This window comes from Acanthopagrus latus, chromosome 22 (genome assembly GCF_904848185.1).
Source record: "Acanthopagrus latus isolate v.2019 chromosome 22, fAcaLat1.1, whole genome shotgun sequence".
Classification (NCBI taxonomy): Eukaryota; Metazoa; Chordata; class Actinopteri; order Spariformes; family Sparidae; genus Acanthopagrus; species Acanthopagrus latus.
In genome coordinates, this window is record NC_051060.1 from 7,597,789 (window position 1) to 7,619,241 (window position 21,453).

The window sequence follows — 21,453 nt, forward strand, 5'->3', positions numbered from 1 at the left end:
CTCAAACTGAGTTGGTCGGTAATAAGTTTACAACAGTTTGAAATTATGAATAATATTTGCAGGATATAAAATATAATGCATAACGTGTGATCCAAGGAGCTCAGATCAATAAGGGAGTAGAGCCAGCGTCTTGTTATCGGAAGGTTGTTGGTTTGGTTCCCTGGTCTGCAGGTCAAAGTGTCCTTGGGCAAGATACTGAACAATATACTGAATAAATATCATATAAAAGTATATATTTTCGCTTTCTTGCGTCGCCAGGAGTGAGGTCACATGTGCGACAAGTCGCGTTTTCTGCATGAGGACAACTCACGTGTTACACCATGTTGTGACAAAAACACAAACTACAATGGAGGGAGGATAGAGATGTGTGTTTTCTAGCTGGAAATACAGTCATTATTTTGAGTTTGTGTCAGCTAAAGATGAGGGGGAGTACCGATTGTGGACGGTGAGTGCTGATGGTGCAAGGACTCATGGGAACGAATTCTCAAGTGCTCATGAGACTGTTGTTGTTCGGATATGTTTGGTTTGGCTGTTTTCTCTACTTGTCCTTAGTGTTGTTTTTGTTTCCAGTTGTGTTCTGAGGATGTGTGATGGTGAATTGGCATAGATTTTGCAGTCTGCCACCATGGTAGGGCAGGTGGTGATGTACATGAAATGTGTATGCTATAGGCGTGTGAATAAAGTTGCAGTTCTGAGGCATTGCTGCGTGGGTGGCACGGCGCCTGCGTTGAAGTTAATGATCTGTCTCGTGAGACTTTCTTCTCAGCAAACTCGCCACAATATTAAGACTAGATGTACACTCTGTGCTGGCTGTACTTTTTAAAGGAATACTCAGTAAATATATTACTTTTTCAAGGTAACTGAGGCAACACTGTCTGCAGGGCTAAAGCCCTTGATGTTTTGCACTCCTGGCGACACCCCTGGCACAGGGATATAATAATGCAAGGTGAATGGTATTTATACTACATGGCAAAAGAGAAACAAAGGTTAGTGGTCAGAAACAGAGTTCTGGAGGTTCTCGGTCACTAACCTGCTGGTCGCTGCCCACTGAGCCCACACTGCTGAGGTTACTGTTGCTCATACCAACAGGCTGCCCAATGGGAGGTAACGAGCCGACACCACCCGAACCTCCGGCCATGGAGACGGTGATGCTCATGTTGTTATACACCCCCTGCTGGCCAAAGGGCTGTGTTGCACTCTGTCCTGACTGACTGAACAGGCTGTAAACAACCAGATAATGACATTGTTACATTGAAGGCCATTGAAACGGTTGCTTTAATATATACAAATGTAATTTACTGATACATGATGGAATTATAAACTGTATAAACTTCCTCACCTGTTGCTGCTCATGCCTGTCTGTTGCCAGCTCTTCATGTCTGGTGACTGGTAGCCAGGAGGTGGGGCTTGCTGAAGCAAAGGACTCTGGGATGATGAGTTCTGAGGTGACAACAACGGGCTGGTCGGGCTCATCTCAGGAGGGAAGGGTGGATCTGGCTGGACCAAAGCTGTGAAAGAGGAGAAATGAAAAAGTGAGGTCACTGTAGATAAACTACTGAACTTTTTGACAAAAAGTCCAACACAGGAACAAAATATAACACAACAAGTAATCTGTTTTTTTTGTTTTGTTTTTTTTTGTCAAATTTCTCTAAACTTTTGCTCATCCACTATAGCTGGAAAACTTCTCAAAATGTACTGCTTTTGTTCTAAGCAGCTAATGCACAACTGCTTGAAAATGCTTCTGCACTTTCAAAGTTCATGTAAACCATGAATTGCCATTCACTGGAAGCTTCACTTGATACGTTGTGGCCTTTAGCCTTCTTAAAGAAGAATCTGAAGAGGTAAATGACAGCTGTCAGGGCACAAACTAATGATCTGTTCGTCTTAACAAATCAAAACACGATGGGTGAAATAATAATGTCTACATGGAAAATTGAATGGAATCATGATCTTTAAATGGAAACTAAAATTGAATTATGTTGCTGGAGAACTGTGGCATCACTAATGATTTGATAATCATTATTTCATTATTGATATTTTTGCCTCCAGTAAACAATAAGCAAATATGACAAAGGGATTGTTTTAAATTGTTTTGATTTACATTACGTGTCATAGAGATAGAGATAAAACACCCAATTGTGTTGAAAATAAAGCATTTTTCAAGGGATATATTCAGATTCCTAGTATATATTTCTAGTCTTGAAAACAGAATGGTTAAAATTAAGCATTTTCCAAACGTTCAGGACATTGTATGAACCCTGTAGTTCATAATTTACTCACAAAACTCATCTAAAATTAGCAACAAACTGAAAAGATGAAAAACTTCACCAAGAAATTTTACAACTGTGATTTTGAAGGCATTCAATAACTTCAGTATAATTACCTAAGCAGTAGCAAAGCAAACATTTTGATTTGATAGGAAGAGGTAGGATATTATCAGTCTGGTCCAGTAAGTGACTGTGGTGGAGGTTGTTTCCTTGAACTTACCAGACCCTGCAAACTGCTGAAACAGGCCCGGCTGCAAAGAGGAGTTCACTGTGCTGCTGAACTGGCCCTGCACGCCGCCTATCAGCGTCTGGTTGTTCAGGGGAACTCTGACGGACAGCTTGTTGTCCAGAGGGCCCCCGGTCATGGGGCTGAAGTGACTTGGTGAGGTAGGGGGTTTTCCCGCCATCGGGTTGTACCCTGGTGGGAAGTTAAACTGCTGCTGCTGTTGCGGTTGCTGCTGCTGTGGCGTCGTTGGGGGACCTTTGGGGACCCTGGCAGTTCCAATGGATGCCACCGCTCCGGTTGGAGCTCCTGCCATGTTCTGTCTCATCAGCAGGACCTTTTGCTGGAAAAGCTGGCGCTGGCGGTGCTGGATGCTGTAGAGTTCCCTCTGACGCTGGGCCAGCATCTGGGCGTTCAGTGGAGGCTGCTGAGGGAAAAAAAGAGCTTATTACTGAGAACTTACTGTTTTCAAAGTAAATACACAACAAACCTCATTATTCATTGTTAAAACAGCTTAAAGTGAATACTATAGACAGAGTAATTAAATCTATGTAGACAAATTATTTTGTAGTCTCCCAGGTTCTGTGGAAAACAGCAGTGGGTGGTTATAGGTGAGGCGAGCGTCATTCGCTGCCACTGTGACTCACTTGTGAGGGCATCTGAGGCTGTTGAACGCCCTGACGAATCCCGATGTTCACATGCTGGGCTCCTCCTGGAAACGGATTCATGCCTGCCATCCTGTTCTGGAGCTGAGAGGGAAATAATTAGAGGTCAGACAGGTGCAGAAGGGTGAAAGGATGGCAGGAAGGGCAGGATTTAATGAGACACAAAAAATAGATACAGATAGATATAAAGAGAGGCAGCGAGGAACAGGAGCTAAGTATTAGTGGTAATGGAGGAAAGGGAAGTGGAGCGTACTTTTAAGAGCATTTCAATCAAAATCTAAAAAACCCAATTTGATGTCCAATTATGTTATGGTTGGCTTCAGAGACGGTATGCTACAAGTCAATATTTTGTGCTATTCATTAAACCACTCAGCATTTCACAGTCGGTTGCAACAAGTAAAGGGTGTAGAGCACATGAAAGCACTGGGGGCACAGAGAGTCTGAAAATAATAACTTTTCTTTCACTTGTATCAGTAGCTTTTGAATCCAGTGAATACATTTCACCTAGTAAGGTTTCTGCACATATTTCTCACTGCACAGCTGTGACTGTACACTGCAACGGCATATTGGGGCAGTTATAGATAAAAAAACTAAAACCAAAAGAGGACTCTAAAACGTCAGTATCAGATTTTTTTGATGTAAATTTCAGACCTGATACAAAAAAAGGTCTGTTATTCCTTGCAAATGTATGACTTCATGATCTCAGAATATCCAACTTTCATCCTGCAAATCTGATTTAAATCTCAGCAATTCTGCCTTTTTCCTCAAATATTTAAGAGATTTCAGTCTTTAGAGAATATCTAAGCATTATGCAGGAGTTTTTCCTAACAAATTTATGAGTGAATAACCTTAAAAGGATGACCAAGTTTATTCTTGCAAATTATAAACTTAAATCTTTCGCTAATGAATGACTTTATGATCTCAAAGAGTACCCATCCAATATGAAACACATTTGGGCCATTGCAGTAATCCTGAGGTGTGTTGTATTGGCAGAACAAGCAGCAACCTCTTCCATCCCAAATGAAAAACCACCACCTTTGTGCTCTCACCTGCTGTGGGCCTTGAAGCCTCTGCTGCAGCTGTAGGCGCAGTTGGTTGGGAGGCAGCCTGAGCTGAGTTCCCATCCCCTGTGGTCGCGCCATACCTGGCCTTAGCCCGATGCCTGTCGCCCCACCTGGGAAAGCGCCTCTGGGGGCCCCGAACCCCAGGCCCTGTGGCCCCACCGTGGCCAGCTCTGGAGGAAACTGCGCTTGAGAGGCTGGTGTAAATTGGGAAGGGTAGGTGGGGAGTTTAGGGTCCATGGAAATTGGGCTGGCAGTGGGTTGCTGGGCTGGGAAGTTTTGAGCCAAAGGGTCAAAACAGCCACCCTAGAAAGAGACAGAGGAAAAACACAACAAGAAGATATTAATGAGGCGTTTCTTGATTCTAAATGGAAACAGCTCATAGCCATATCATTAAAAAAATAAGATATAAAAAACAACTGACATTCAGAGGGATTCAATTTTCCTTTTAGATTTTATATTGAAATATTTTTCTTCCATTAAACGCAATTTGAATTAAGGCTACATTTCTGATTTCTACAGAACTTTCTGACTCTAACCTCTTCAGTGACATCACCCTATTCATTACAGTGAGTAAAATAAGGCTTAAAAGCTGGTGAAAGCCCTTGAACAAACTGACTTCTGAAGCTCAAATTATGGAGGACCAAATCTGCCCAAATCAAAAATAAAAACAACATGATAAATAAATTATGCCATAAATGCACAGGAATAAATTAATGTAAACAATTAATTTCCCCCCTTTTATTTCCCCATACACATTTATGCCTGTACATTCTTTTGATGTTTCTTTATGCATTACTACTTCATTATGCACATGAGCCTATGTATTGACTACAAACAACATTGGAAGTATGCAGTTTGGTGGCAGAACTGGAGTAAAGTTGGGGATTACTCGCAGCTCAAACACCTTCTGTTTTAATTGAAAGAAGTTCATTAGGGTTTTTGCTAAATCCAGCTGGGTGGCACTAATTAGCCAGCTAAGGCTCTTAACAATTCAATTCTGCAACAGCTTTGTTTGTTGTAATCAATCGAAATACCCCTGCACAATTAATGGTCTTAAAATTATATTTTTGGGGCACTTTTGCTCACTAGACTCCTGTGTACATCCACTGCTCGGCTCTCATAGGTCCTCCACGCTCACCTGTACAATTTTATCGATACCCAGAGCTTTATCGAGCTCGGCCAGTTCACTCTCATCAGTCCCACTGAGGAAGGAGACGAGCTGCTCTAACAGAGCTTTCTCATCACTTCGGCCTTCGGGTGTAGTCGGAGGTCCCAGCACTTCATCCAGCGTACAGGGCACACACTGCCTGCTCACACAGAGAAACACAACGTCTTATGGCACAGGTACACATTATCACATTAATGTCACTGGATTAGATCAACTTTTGTGGTTTATATATTTTCTCCCACAATTTCTACACGGAATACAGTGTTTTCCAGACCATCATATGGCTTAGGTGCAGCATACAATCCATTTTGGGGAGAAAATTAAAAAGTAATTGAATGATTTTCCAGGTCTGGTAGTTGTAGTTCAAAATCATGCAAAATTCCTCATTTTTTGTAAGAAAAATAAATGTTTCATTATGGGAGACCCTCAAACTCCTCTGTGGAATAGGTACACCCAAGTCATCCGCAAACCTCTAGAAAACACAGAAATATTAAAAAGAAATTGACTAAGGAAGTGAGTACTGAGAATATGGTAATATTTACTCTTGTGGTGATGCCAAGGGAGCTTGTAAAGGTGTTCCAAGACCATCAAAGGACAAGGTGTCGGACAGCGCCAGGGGCTGGAACTGGGAGTCTCCAACGTCCATCTTGGTTAGGCCTGAAACAGATTAAAAGTAAGTAAATCCACAAGTAACACCTTATAAAGGAACTATCAACACTGAACTTGGACTTATCGGATTCATGTACAGAATATGTAGCACCTTGCAGTAAGTTAACATCAGCTTAAAATCCTTAAAAAACATGCTCTAATGATGTAGCATTGCGCTGCTCTCGTCTACATAATAGTAAAGCTATGTAACTCGGGGAGTCATAAAGGGAACAGAATACAGTCTGACCACACCCTATGGTGATTCTGGTCACTTATGTAGGAAAACTGAAACTTTCAACCTATAGAGGTCGGCTCAACAAAGATTAACTGCAACTGAAGCTTTAGCATCAAGTTACAAACAAACAGGGTTCCCACAGCTGTCATGAGATCACTTTCAAGGACAATTTTAGTAAATTAAAAAATGATTAACTGCTATACTTTGACTGTATTACAGCACGTTTTCTTGTATATATCACTGCATGCACACTTATCCTGAGGAGCACCACTGGCCCTCGAGACTGACAGGGTTTTTGTTTCCTATTTTTGGCTCACCTGTTTTTGTTTTTATTATAATGCTTGTATACCATCAACCCTTTAATACACAGTCTCATTATATACACTACTTTTTTCAGGACAACCTCAGTTATCAGAATATGTATGCTGCAGTGATGTCACATGAATGTCTGAATAGTTATATGAGCATAAATCCTATGGAAACAACTAAGCAGAAATTGAATCTTACTGAAACTGATTAAAGTCTGCACAGGAGCCCTCAGTGGACCTGCACAGCTACTAGCATCCTAATGTTTGCAAATTATTTATTAAATTCTAAATGATGCAAATTGAAGTTTTATACAACTATGTAGGCATAAGATAATCCATGCCACCCCAGGAGGAGGAAAGAGTCAGTTGTTTGAAACAGGTGAAATTGAGAACAAGGTCAACATTTTTTGTTTTTGTGTCCTGTGGGGACGTGCAATGTCCCTCACTGATGTTGATTTCTTTTGGATGGATGATAAAGAAAAACTTAACTTGTGCATCTGGAGGGGAACCAATTTTGTGTGGGACAGGTGGCTGAACATTTTGTTAAAATAAGCTGTAATTTTGTATAAAATAAAATGTCTGACCACTGCAGCTGTTCTTTTGGTGTCTTGCAAATCCACGAGGGTTAGACACTGCGTGCGTGACACAAAAATAAAAGAAATCACATTAAATCATGTGTACCAGTGCTTGAACTGAATGCGTTGATAACTTCTGCCTCTGGGAATGGGCTGCTGTCTCCCTGTCCCTGCGCCTGTGTCTGGCTTGGAGTGGGGGGGTTGCAGAAGTCAAAGGATGACTGACTCTGGAGGCTGCAGCCAGAGGGAGGACCGCCATCACTGAGGCCTGGCAAACAAACACAGGCGCATAAAAAATGAGGAAAAACAAAAAAATGTAATGATGCATCCACTGTTGGTGTATAAAATGGACAATTTGAGACTTATTAGACACATTATAAATTATCTTCTGTTCTAAAACGTTGCAGAAAGGTAAATTATTCTGGTTACATATGTTGTCTTGTTACACTGCAACGGCTCCTAATAGCCACAAGGTGGCACACAGACTAACAATGTGTAGGTAAATGAATTAATAAATATAGAGACCTGTCTGAACCTCTACTATACTGGATACAAGTAGTACTACTGGATAAAAATAACGTAAATAATGTAAATAATATATTTGTTATTTACTCGTTATTTAATTTCTTGACATGAAATTATAAAAATGTGCAAATAATAAATATTTCTACTGTACTTTATGACCCCAGTAAACACCCTTTAAAAGTCCACTGACAGTATCCCATTCTTCACTCCTTATTCATCTCTGCTAAGTGGAACATGTACCTCTGTTTGGAGTGCCAGGCGGCTCTCTCTTCACATTTATGTTGCGGGGAGTGCTGGCCTCGCCGGGCTGGAGCTGAGTGGGTGACTGCAGTTTGAGCTGCGGGGAAGGCGAGTGGAGCTGAGGTGACGGCGACTGCAACTGGGGCTGGGACAGGGGGGACTGGAGCTGAGGCACGGGGGACTGGAGCTGAGCTGGGGGCTGGGGAGCTGGAGAGTGGAGTTGGGGGCCTCCTCCAGGGGTTGTTATTGAATCCTCGCTGCCCTGTTTGGCCCCACTCGGGCCTCTGAGACCAGGCAGCAGCTGGGTGAGAGGGTCCATGTCAACAGGGCCACCAGACATCTAAGGGCGGGAAACGGAGAGTAGAGCAGAAATAAATGAGAAGGGATGGACATGAGGAAAATGGGGGGGAAGATGGGAAGAAGGGATGAATGGTGTAATGGTGTGAAAGTAAAGAATTAAAGAAGAATGGGTGGCAGGGGAGGGGGGGCAGAGGATCAGTGACAGAGAGATGGAGAGAGACAAAAGGTCAAAGGCCAGTGAGCTTCAAAGGCTGCAGCTGGTAGCTGAGCCTACAGCAGAGACAAAGTCCAAGAAAATAAACAGTCAACATGATTTACAACGGCTGTCAGGCAACTGCCAATGCAGGAGCGAAGCTCAATGGAAGGAAAATTCCAACGCTTAATTGCGAAGTAATCTGTCTCACAAAGTGTTAATTTGGAAACAACAGTGGCGAGCATAAATGAGTGCCACCCCTGAAGAAAGATGTACATTTCAATTATCAGGCCGTTACTGTGGTGATTTGGCTGTTATGACTGTCAGAATCAGGGGTTCTATAGGAAGGATTTGGTACCACCCCAGGTGTCCTGGACCATTTCAATGTCCTGGAACTTTCGGAGAAGTTCTGGTCAAATATTATCTGTGTTTATTGAACTTAAAAACAGTTCATGGAGACCATTCACGGTATGCATCACCAACCCAAAGCATCGCCATTTGTTTGTACTAACCCACACATATTACTGATAAGAGAACTTATCAGGGATAATAATTGACATGACCTGTGTGGGTTGATATGGGACATGCAGGATCTTTAAAAGTGTTTTTTTTTTTTTTTTTAAATGATGAATGAAGATGAATTACCTAAAACATAATCAAGCACATGTTTTATCAGCAAGTTCATGGGACTTCTGTTATCTCTTACTTAACTTTTCCATAGTAGTAAGAAGATCAAATCTTTGTGATATAACAGATCACCGAGACATTGACAATAACCGTACCGAGTCTCGGCTGTCCCTGCGGCTGTCTCGCCGGTTCTCTCCGATTGGGCTTGATTTGGGACTGACGCAAGCGGTGCTGCTGGAGACAGGTTTCGAACCCCCTCCTATGGCAACAGTCAACCCCGAGCAGGTCCCTCCGTCCACGCTGGCTCTCTTCTCCACTTTAACTCGAACCGTCTGCAGGCTTAGAGCTGATGGAGGTGGAAGGTCGCCCAAGTCCTGTGAAAACAAATTACATTTCAGTTAGTTAAAAATGTGAATTTTACAGGGTGGATGCCAATGCTGATATATAATTTAGTAGGGATGTACATAATTGATCCATTTAGGGAGAATGAAATAATGTCTTAAATACATGTCAATGAAAACAAACAAAACCTAAACATTTTCTGTACAGAACGAGATGTAAAGGTTATACTTCAGGTCACCTTCTCGTCTGTATCAAGGAGAAAGCGTAGCAGTTGATGGTCCTGCGGCTCTCTGGAGCTGGACTTGGCAGCTGCTGCAATCAGAGCAGGACTGGCGGGCGGCTCCCTCTTGATCTCGACTTGGTTTTTGTTTATTCCGTCCTCCATGGTGGTGGAGGAGTCATTGGGGCTGCTGTCCTGGAGCAGCCTGTGTAGAATCTTGTGTCGTTCTGTTAGAGTACTGTGGGAGGCGGGGCACTGAGGCGCAGCAGGAGGAGGGTTTGGAGGATGAGGTGATGAGTTGCAGTGGATGCTATTGTTGTTGTTGTTGTTTGATTCGGCTCCTGTTCCATTGCTATCCAGGAGCTGATTGGGTCTGGGGTTGCCCAGCTGTGAGGCAGAAGGAAGGGGGGCTTTAACAGAGTCCTCACCCCCTCCTTCTCCTCCCTCTGGTGGTTTTGTTGATGGCGGCCGATTAGAGAATCCGGAGGGTGTACTGGCTTGTCTCTGAGGGACAGGAGAGGACAGGGAGAAGGATCCCGTTGACGTGCAGCTGGCACTGCTACTACCGTCGCCGCCAGACTGCTGCCTATTGAGGCTGCCTCCGCTGCTTGGTGCCCCGGCAGGGGAATGGAGGCCCGGTGTGGAAGGAGAGAAGGGGTTCCCCGTTACCCGAGGACTTCCCCCTAACCCAGGACTGGCCCGTGGCATCCTGGGTGACACAAAAGAGGTAGGGGTGGCTGTGAGTGGGCTGCTCAAAGGAGAGGGGCTGTTGACCTGGGAGCAGGTCCGATTGGGTGTAAGGTAGCCTGCGGGTGTGGCTGGGTTGTGTCCGTGGGAGGAGGCGTTGCTGTTGTTGGGGTGAAGGCCCGAGGTGGCAGCGCCTGAGCCTTGGGTCCAGTTGCTGCCGGTAAGAAGGGAGGGGGAGCGGGAGGGAGTTTGGGCAAGGCTGCCGAGGTTGGGTGGAAGGCTGGGGTTAGTGTTTTCCTGAGAGCTAGCAGTGTTGTGTTCCCTGGAAGAAAGAAGAGAAAGAAAAGATGACTGTAACCTGAGGAGACCAAGTGGCAGAACAACAAGATTTTCATCATTTCTGTGCTACAAAACAACTTTTGGAATTAAAAAGGATTATAATGTATAGCTGAAACACATGAAGTGTGTTTATTAGTGTGTGTAACGTATCCTGCACAGTACCTGTCAATAGTGTGAATGCCCATGATGAAGGGCTGTACGTCAGGGTTGGGGGGGCAGCAGAACTTGCAGCGTGTCTGAGCGCTGAGCGGAGTGCCGTCGCTTAACGTGAAATGGTACAGCGGGCTGATAGCGGTGCCGTGGGTCATCACTGAATACCAAAACATACATAAACACACCGAAGGCAAGAGAAAGAAACAAAAACAAAGTTTAGACTTTGGTCTCACCTCTCGTTTGCTTTCAGGCTTTAATTCCCCCAAAGGCCCAAATGACAAAAGTGTTTCCAGTGTTAGTATAATCAAAGTTCAGTCTATCTAATCTTTATCCTTTTATCAACGTGAATTCACTTTATAGGATGAAAAGAAGGTTTGCACTTGAAAAAGCAGCCTGACCTGGATGGGGAAAAGCTAATTTTTCTGTGTTGGAAAAGAAGATGGTCTTGGATGCTTCTCCTGGGCTCCACCACAACACATAACTTTGGTTTGGATTTACTGGATCCACATCTAACCTGATGTCAACATGTAATAAGAGTTTCTACCACATGTGTTCAACAGACAGAAGAGCACACGATTTTAATATTAACTGGTTGTCCATCTCTCTGTCAATTAAAACACTGGCTAGCAAGAAAAAAGGTGAAGTTAAGAGACAAATCTTGATTCATTAGCACACTAACTAGTGTTGATACTATACTGGAATTTCTAACTTCAATACCATAAAAAAATAATCGATCGCATCTTTGATACCACGGTAAAAGAATAAAGAGGATAAAGAGGATTTCAACTTGCTGTTGGAGAGGAGGGCAATTGGCATTTATCAATATTTCGATACTTGGACACTAATTTGAACACGCCGTCTGGTTTTGGAGAAAGCATGCGAGCAAATGTGTTCCATCATTATTCTGTTTATTTGCAACCAAAGTGCGCTCAAATGTCTTTACTACTCCGACTACAAATGGAAACCAGAATGTGTCCGATACCAGAATCTTGTCCCTGAAAGGCGATCAAACAAATCAGTATTACGGAACTTGTCCCTCCAGCCTGGTTGTCTCGAGGACTCCCATCTGAGAGTCATATATGAGGCTCCAAACACTCCTCGAGGACATCAGAGGAGACACAGTGCCAAACAGCAGAACTTTATTTTCAAAGTAATATTTCAAAACAAAACCTTTGATGGTTACCAGGGATGTTTGTGCTTGTTTCTGTCTGTTGGTATATAACAGCATATCAAGTGAATCTTTGTGTTTTGGTATGTTGGTCTGCCCAAAGTAAAAACTATTTTAAAGATGGCTGCCTCTAAATCTAGGTTCTCACTAATTCCGAGGTTACATAAATAAAACAATAAATCAATTCATTAGTATCTGCAGCCCTCGACTGGAGCCATCTAATTCGCTCCCTCTTATTTCGCTTGCCTTTAAAAACTTTCTCTTGCTTTCTTATAGAAACATCTGCATATACAGTACACTTACTCCAAAGTGATGCAGAATTTGAATGGATGAACTCTGGTAACCTTGACAAAGCCTGCAGTGAGGGTGTCAATGATTTCTGGGAGTAAAGCTGGACAATCAATCGTGGCTACTCACCCTCGTGCAGCAGCTTCTTGGCGTGGGAGGGCTCTTTGCCCTGCGGCTGAAAGAATGCGTAGATGCACTTCCTGACCAGGTCCTCCCAGCCAGGCCGCCCTGTCGCTCGCAAAGCACTTGTTTCTATGGAGATGATCTTCCCTGGAGCGGAGCACCACACACAGGCACACACACACACACACACACACACAGAAAAGATCAGTATACACAGAATTTAACATGTGCAGTAGCCTCCAAACATTCAGGAGTCATACTGTGAACCACTATGAAGAATTCTATGGTTTGGTGTTGGAACATTTCCTAAAATGCTCTTCAGATCCTGAAATGCATCATATTTATATAAAATTAGAAAACAAATGTGGGACATGTTTAGAGTGTGTGTATATTCTGCTGAATTCCTGTTGTGATCACTGTCTCTGATTGTGGTGATGTGGAGCACATCTCTAAAAGTTCCATTGTATTCCGACCTATGGTGAAGCTGACTGAAATGACTATAAATATCTAGAGTTTACAGCACTTGATAAAAAACTGTCATGGGATATAAACACAGCTGTCAGGATTACGATTGTGCTTTATGCCAAAGATTTGGCAAGTTAGGAGGCAGACAGACAAATACTGGTTCTGTTTTTATGAATCATCTGTATGGAATACTTTAACATGCAGTCGATCAATATGGCTGTTTCAGGGTTGATACCCGTTTATTAGAAATCAAGGAGAGTGAAAATCGATATTTTGGGACAGATGGGCGTTTGCAGTAGAAATGAATACTTCCTCTCCAATACATTTATTTGAAAATGTACCTACAGGTTACTTTGAAGATTCAGATTATTCAGTGTTTATGGGCTATTAATTGTGACATGTTACCAATCAGATATTGTTGTAGGTGGAATTGTGTGAGAGGATGCTGCATCAGAGCCGATAGGTAATACGTTTTTAAATTCGATTATGTTATGGGCAATCTGACAGAAAAATCACAGATACTGATGATTGGAATTCTGCTGAATATCAGCCCTCGACCCCTAATTTTAACTTTCAGCTTCATAGCCAGGTAATTTTCACCATCTGCAGTCAACTACAACAAACCTCAATGAGAATGTTTATATGTTTAGCAAGATTGCAGGTCAGCAACTACACAGTCTATCACTGCTTTGAGTAAATATGAGTCATTACAATGAGGAAGGAGGTTCAGAGTGCCTCCTTTTAAGGGCTTAAACAACCAAATCCTTGTGGTATGAGGCGTGTGTCAATTGAATTTTGGTGTATTTATATTCTTTGTTGTTGGTGATGTTGTGAAGCTCCTTGTTGTTAACTGTCTGTCTTTGATTGTAATTGTTATGGCTGTGTTTGTTTAACAGTTTCCACAAAATGATCTTCCAAAAGGATAATAAATTAAATGAATGTGTGCATGTGCGTGTGTGTTACCTGTGGGGTCCTGCCTCGTGATGAAAGACTCAGTGCTGAAAGCCTGGGAGCGAGGTATCCGACAGGCAATACAGATTAGGCAGCTCTGCAGGTCTGAAGACAGAAAGGAAGTGGTGAGGTTTGTACATTAGTGTGTGTCTCATTCTGTAAGCCAACGAAAAACAGAAAACCAAAACAAAAATAACTGTTTTTATTAAAAGAACAGACAAGACTTCGGAGTCAACAAATTTCTGAATTGCCACGGAAAAGATGCAACATGATCCAGGTTTACATTACCACCCAATTAACATGAAATACGAGATTTATATTCATTTTTATATTTGTTGTATGACAGCCTGTGAAAACTCAAAAATATGACCTTCATTTTGGTTCCTCTGTCTGACGATAAAAAGAAACAACCAATTAAAGGCAGAAATGTGTGAGGAGTGAGCTGTCGATCATATCTGAGATGCAAACAGGCGTTGGAACTCTGACACAAAAGCGGAGCGAAGCAAGATACTGTAAGTACAATTCTATGATCCACAAGGACAGATTCTTATCAAATTCATAGTACAGGTAATAAATCATATAATTTCATGAAGGCCACAATAAGCAAGAATAACAAAAAATATGAAATGCTGAAATTCTGTTCTGAACGTTGCTTTAACACTTATTAAAACCTTCACTCGGGTTAAAAAGGAAAAAGGTGTGTTAAAAAAATCGATCAACAACGTGCCAAACCGATCTGTCAAAATGGATTAATTCCTGACACAGCCCGCACTCTGTACACAGGAAAAATAGAGATAATAGCATCATAAAAATACCCACAATGTGTTTTTGATGAGTTTAACGTTTGTTGATTTTTTGCTCTAAATATAGAGTACATTTAAAAATTGAAATAAACAGCTAAAACTATTCGATATTGTAATGTTTATTTCAGCTCACCAAAAGGAGAGAATTTCAATGAGTCATGTGTGGAACATTTCAATGATTGGGTTTCATGATCCCGTATTGCAATTTTCCACATGAACAAACAATGTTAACTGGGATTCACCAGCATATATTGGAGCCACCACGGCTCAATTTAGAAGCAGGAGATGGTTAAAGCAGTAATATTGATTTCAGCATTTTAAAAAAAAAGTTTTAACCAAATGCAGTAAACACAGAGGTTTCAGTTCCCGGATTTTGGGGACTTTTAGCTTTTGTTGAATGGGGAAGGAAAATTAGACCTTACAGAAATGCTTAATACTCAGAAAAATAAAAGAATCTTGTGACAACTAACTGCTGGTTTTAAAATAGCTTTTTTTCTGATGAGGTTCAATCAAACGGTCACATTGGGTTGGTAAAATAAAAGAGTTGTCAATACAATAGCTACATTTCATATAACAGTGTTCAAGATAATGGGAAGTCTTGAAGAGTCTTGAAAGAAATAAAGACGCTTTAACACATGTAAGATCTATTGTCTGAGTTTAGAAGAAGCCTGCTGACTGTGTGTGTGTTTATGTGTTTGTTCGTACCGTCTCCCTCCTCCTGCATGGTCCGTGGTTGTGACACGGTGAAACACTGCATGATCTCGTATTGCTGCCGAGCCTCGGGATTCTCTGAATCCACTTCGTCCGGCGGCCTCTTCAGCATGCGACAATTAAAGGTGTGACTGTTCCTTCGGCCAGTTTCCTGCGGCCACGGCACACCGTTAACTGGACAAAAGGGGAAAAAATACAGAGTTAATATGAGGAGTAAACTACAATTTCAAGTTATCAACACAAAGGAAAGAAATACCTCCCTCGGGAGTATCTTAGAGGTAACTAGTGGAGTTCTTGTTTTGATGAGTGGGCCACTGCTTTGTTTGCTCTTTTGTTTGCAATACAAAACGCTGCCAATGTTTTCACACTATTTCAAGGACTTATTGGTGACTGCAGTCATTGCCACAGTCACCGCTGGATAGAAAATGGATAAACAAACACAGAAATGTGCCAGCAGGAAAGAAGACAACTAATTTCAAATACAGTTCTAAAATTGCCTTACAAAAAGGCAATGCATTGTAATATTTTATGAATAAACAAATACTTAGCATGGTTTTGAGGATAACACCTCTGTGACATTTTCTCATTCCCTTGATTTAATCACATAGTATTCATTCTGCATCAAATCAATAATAGAAGACGGAGTTTGGTGACATCATGAGGTTGAGCAGGCTCATGGGAGTTGTCTGTATTATTCGATAACTGCTTCTGCAGATGAAAATTAATAATCGCAAAAATAGATCCTGTTTTGCTCATTTTGAACATATCAGTCATCAAAATGAACAGCATACTTGCCAAAATTAGACTCACATACTGCTTTTTTGAAGATAACTTAAATTGTTTAACCAGTTGTTCAGTGGAAAGCTTTCGGCAGGTTTGAACAAGTTACATTTTTTAAGACCTTATAACAGTAACTTAGGACATTCATAGTGCCAAAAAAAGTACAAAGGTTATGATGGGAAATCAGATTAAACTTTGACATGTTGTCGAACAGAAACACCTCTATGTGCCGTTTGTAATTGTTTGTAGTTTATCATATGTTAACAGGTATCCGTCACTTTCAAGCATGCATCATCTTTCTTTGTTCTAGTGTTACTGTGCTGTATATACATAAGTAATGAATGATTATTCAAATATTTAAAAATGCTGATTTTGGTTGGTTTTCTTTCAAATTATTCCAGTTTGTAGCTTCTAAAAATCAATTCAATACACAGAATTTATGCAGCAGGAATTTGCAAAAGCTTCACACAGTAATATGAAGAATTAATTTAAGTGCAAGTTCTTTATCGTCATGTACAACACCACAGATCTGAGGTTGTTTTTTCATTAGAATTATTTTAAAAAGTTGCCTTTCCCCCCCTCATTTGTCCAACTGTTGCAATACTTAGGATCACACAGATGTTCTGAGAAAAATTAAGAATGATCTGTATGTATTCACTGATGGGGCAAAATTGTTATTTGTTTGAGTTTCTCTGTGAAGTTTTAAGGATCTGTGTGTTCCCAAGAAGAAAGGGAAGTTGTGGTGAATGGCACAAAATCAAAAGGGATTATGAGTTCAACAGAAAATCCAACTGTTGAACCTTGTCGTCGTCTGCACTACATTATCGTTTGTCCTTACACAACCCCCCCTTCACTATAATCTCTTCTCAAGGTTGTAGCTAAAAAAACAAAATAAGGTTAGTGCAGATAGTCATTGATTCACTCCTCCTTCACTCCTTTAACCTGTCCACTCTGTACTCTCTCTACCATTTCCCCCCTCTACAAGCACATATGCAGCTTTGTGTGGAGCACTCACAGCTGTGTTCATTTATTATTTCGACAGTTTGTCACCCACCTTTCTTAACAGCTCTTCAAGTTAGCGTTATACACAGTGTATTCCATCATTTATCCCAGTTAATTGAGGACTGTAAAACTGACTTTTCAGTCAAAACTTATCTCGACCTTTTCAGTGGGTTTGTTGGCATGAAATGTGAAGGTACTGTAAACGAAATTATCAAGTAGCTTTTAAAACATAATTCCCACTGGCACCTTAAATCAAGGATTTAAAACATTTGACAGATAGATGGTTTTCTCAGCTCACTCACCGAGGCTTTTGGGCAGCAGATTGCGGACAAATTCATTATGGTCTCCCACGTGGAGGATACTGTAGACACTCGAGGTCATCAGCTCCTCCTGGGCGTATCCAAGGTAACTCGTCACGTTCTCGGAAACGAAGACTATGCGGCCCTCTCGGTTGACAACGAAGAAAAACCCATCGAGGGCCTGAAGGAGAAGGAGAAGGAGAAGGAGAAAGAAAAAAATATGATTGTAGGTTGTGTCATGAGTAATAATCCCAGCAATGGTGGTGGTGTGTGTGTGTGTGTGTGTGTGTGTGTGTGTGTGTGTGTGATTGTTCACCTCTAGCAGCATGGGCCCCAGTGCCTCTTTCTCCACCAGCCCCTGGCTACTGGAGGAGATGTCGCTCTTCTGCACCTCATCATCTGGAGACAGAAGAGCTGCTTTCTCTGTCCGGAGGAAACAAAAAACCTGAATTTAAAAAAACTGCATACAGAAGACATAAACAGTGTTTCCACTGCAGGAACTTTCCCCAGGAACTAGGAACTTTTGGAGGAACTCAGTGTGTTTCCTCCACAGGGACCAGCATCTAAATTAGGTTCAGTGTACATTATATTACCACCCAAAAAGTCCCTGCTTGTGGGGTCGTACTTTCCAAAAGTACAAGACTGTTGGGAATAGGACTTCCATAAACATCTGCAGCCATGAACCAGTTTGCTTTTTGTACATCAAGCTTCAACACATCGATAGGAAGTGACTGACGAAAGCCTGTGACATATAGTCATTATCATTGTTGAAAAGTCACAAATAAAAATGTTCAGTCATAACAACATTGTTGTGTTTTTTAAATGACTTTTTCATACATTAGTGGAGAAATTAGCCTTATCTTTGCTTGTCTTTAGACCTAAGTGAAAAGGCAGACAACAACTGGCTGAAGAAAGAAGCCTTTTGGTGCTTGAAAAAGAACATTTTCTGGTACTTTTGCAAGGAAATGTGGCCACAGAAATGCCCCCTAAGATAACATGCTGTATTCCAAAGAATTCCTTTCATAACACTTCTTGACCTGGACCTGAAAGCCGTTAGTAAGTAATTCTCAAAATTCCACACATGCCATATTTTATTCATTATAAATCCACTGGGAACAAATACAAAACTGCTGTACGCTTCTGTTTGTTAGAACGTGTGAGATTAATTTTTAAATCTTCTATCTCATTGTAAAATAAAAAGAACTTTCAGTTTGAGATGAGAGTTATGCAAATACAAATAAACTCCATTTTAATCGCTGAAAAATGTCTTTGAGGGCTTTGTGTGTGTGTGTGTGTGTGTGTGTGTGTGTATGTGTGCGTCCCTCACCCTGCTCACGCCGTTTCATCTGCTGAATTTGGTCCACGGTGCTCTTGAGGATGTGGCACTTGTCGGGCTTGACACTGAGACTTGCGATGTCGCCCATGTTCGACGACAGCAGCTCAGCCAGCTCCTCGATGTAGCGGCACTCCAGCTCCCGTCTCCGCTTCTCCAGACTGCAGGGGGAGATTAACATTAGAGGTGCAACTGATGATTTTTCTCCAATATCAGTTGATCTTCTGTTCATTTTCTTTATTAGTTAACTGCACTTTGGTCTATGAAAAGCTAAGAAAAGAGTTCCTGGGTTGATCTTTGGCTTCATTCTCCATTTTTTGTCCAGCCAAGATATTCAGTTTATTACTATGTAGGACAGAGAGAGAAGAAATGCTGGAAATGTTGAAAATGTGTTAATTATTAAAACAATTGCATTCATTTATTTCCTGTCAATCAATCTAGTCTGCTATTTAAACCTTGACAACACCAACTGACCACGAAACATTCAAACTATGTTGCTGTGGCACATTATAAAAGTAGCACTGTGGCCTTGAGTATTATCCTTATTACATTAGTAATAAGGACATATTTCAGAATCTGTATCAAACAGCGGTTTAAAAAACTGAGTTAATAAAACAAAAGATTAAGATAAATACTTTGTAACTTAGTTTGGACAAATTCATCTTATCTTATATTTAAGCAAATCCATTTCCTCCACAAAATACATTTACACAGCATGAAAAGTTTGAAAATAACCTGTATTGTCTAGTTTTATTTGTGTAGCGCATTTCAACAGACTTGAAGACACTTTTACAAAACACGCTGTTATTATCATTATGTCAAACTTTTGAGATGTTGTGAGTGACAGAGCAGTGAGGAAGTACATGGAGAAAAATAGGAAGCTGGTGAGAGAGCGGAGGATGTGCTGAGACAAGAAGAACGTTAATAATTGTCGTTTTACAGGCTCTCCTGCTGAGAGAACGACGAGGGGCCACGGCGGGAAATCCCCAGAAGGAAGACGGAGGCATGGAGGGAAAGTGGAGCCGAGTTTATTGTTGTCTTGGCTGAAAGGGGCACTAATAGTATGTCTTTAATAAAGATGAAATTATAAGTACTGAACTGATTTGTGGATCCACAAATTTAATCATCAAGTTTTCTATTTGATAAATTCCACAGGTTCCAGCTACTTAAATCTAAATATTTAATTTTCTTCTATGAGAGTAAAGTTAGCAGATACTGATAAGATTGAGGGCTTTAAGTGCCTAGAATGAAACATCTGCTGATAGCTGATAGCTTATTTACCTAACAACAAAAACATAAAACACAAATACATCTAGAAGTAACATTATCAACAAGGATACCTTTAATTTGTTTGATAAGAATTGTTGCAGAATTATACATATTTTCAAGAAACAATCTATGTCATGGAGATTAAATATTTCAATGACCTCTGACAAATATTTTAGTCTCTAGGGTGAAGTCTTTCTGGTACTTATACGCTGATACGGTGATAAATCTGAAGTAAGCTAATGTCAACTGATATATTGGCCAAGCAGATTGATCCGTCAAGCCCTAGTTGATCACAACTGCATTATTTTTTCCTAATTATCAAAATAATACATTTATAAAACTAAAGTAATCGGGGGATTACTTAATCATCATTAGCTGCAGACTTGATCTTTAGTTAAATTCACTACCTCGGATAAAGTGTAGTTTACAGGCGCATTCAACCTTCTGTTCATCAGACTCACAACATCACAAAAGTGAACAACTGGAACTGGTTTCTTAGTCAAAAAAGAGGAAAAAAAACAAAACAAAAGAACAGGTGGTTTAAATAACACCACAGTGTGCTGTTTAAGTTCACAGGTTTCTCATCCAACTGCCTGTTAAGTTTCTGCAACATGTAAACATGAAAGTTGCCATAAAAGAGTGAGCTCGACATCGACACAAAATATTCAGAAACAGGCTCAAATCTGCCTTTAACTCCGTTCTCTTCTGTCTCTACGCTCAGCCTCGAGCTTCACTTTATTCTCCAGTTTCAATAACATACGTCCAACCCGACGAGTTACAGCAAGGTATGTGGTAAACATGAAAAAAGGAATGTGTGTACATGTGAGTGTGTGAGTGAGTGAGTGTGTGTGTGTGTGTGTGTGTGTGTGTGTGTGTGTGTGTGCGTGTGTGTGTGTGTGTGTGTGAGAGACGACAACAGCAAAAGTAGGTCAGTGCATTGGCCAGCCAGAACACACAGGCGTGGTGGCCGAGGGAGGGAGGGGCGAGGAGGAGGAGGACGCTGCTCTGTGAATGCGCAGGTCAGTGGCTGCTGCGTGTAGTCGCTGTAGAAATGCTAGCAGGGCTCTTACATCAGCTTACATCAGCTATCAGGCCTTATAGACTTTCTCTCTCACAAACACACTGAGAACATTCATTCTTCAACCGCTACAGGACCGACCTTAAACCTACAGCTCCATTTAACCCGAACCTTAAAATCAAGGCCCTAAACTGAGACAGGATTTCCTTTTTCTCAACCTGCATATAGTAAATACTTCACACATAAGACAGCACTGAACAAAGGCCTCTCAGAGTCTCCACTCTGCTCCAAGTACCAGTGACTGATAGGCCTCTGTGAGCCACGGGTCCTCCAACAACACATCGTCACTCATCAAGCCACTCTTGAGCTCTCTAGAGGGAGTAAGTGGGTTTTTATGGGGCCAAATTACTGCGAGGAGCATGAGAAGTGAAGGGAGATGAGATGAGGCTTTATTTAGATCAACA

The 21,453-nt window shown here is 41.4% G+C and overlaps 1 protein-coding gene across 3 annotated transcripts in view; it reads right to left on the reverse strand.

The window, feature by feature from the left end:
- Positions 1–21,453, reverse strand: part of ncoa1 (nuclear receptor coactivator 1) — a 71,233-nt gene that overhangs the window by 9,834 nt on the left and 39,946 nt on the right. For 2 of the 3 annotated variants that reach the window (XM_037086773.1, XM_037086772.1), the window contains 18 exons: positions 18,697–18,863; positions 17,686–17,792; positions 17,373–17,550; positions 15,283–15,462; positions 13,787–13,879; positions 12,365–12,505; positions 10,789–10,936; positions 9,619–10,609; positions 9,194–9,412; positions 7,919–8,258; positions 7,260–7,421; positions 5,930–6,044; positions 5,358–5,526; positions 4,205–4,522; positions 3,138–3,239; positions 2,488–2,917; positions 1,340–1,508; positions 1,031–1,220 (listed from right to left, as the gene is read on the reverse strand). In XM_037086773.1, coding sequence (XP_036942668.1) covers positions 1,031–1,220; positions 1,340–1,508; positions 2,488–2,917; positions 3,138–3,239; positions 4,205–4,522; positions 5,358–5,526; positions 5,930–6,044; positions 7,260–7,421; positions 7,919–8,258; positions 9,194–9,412; positions 9,619–10,609; positions 10,789–10,936; positions 12,365–12,505; positions 13,787–13,879; positions 15,283–15,462; positions 17,373–17,550; positions 17,686–17,792; positions 18,697–18,863 — 4,219 coding nt within the window. The remainder of the gene's footprint in view (positions 1–1,030; positions 1,221–1,339; positions 1,509–2,487; positions 2,918–3,137; positions 3,240–4,204; positions 4,523–5,357; positions 5,527–5,929; positions 6,045–7,259; positions 7,422–7,918; positions 8,259–9,193; positions 9,413–9,618; positions 10,610–10,788; positions 10,937–12,364; positions 12,506–13,786; positions 13,880–15,282; positions 15,463–17,372; positions 17,551–17,685; positions 17,793–18,696; positions 18,864–21,453) is intronic. The other variant, XM_037086774.1, reaches the window with a different exon arrangement.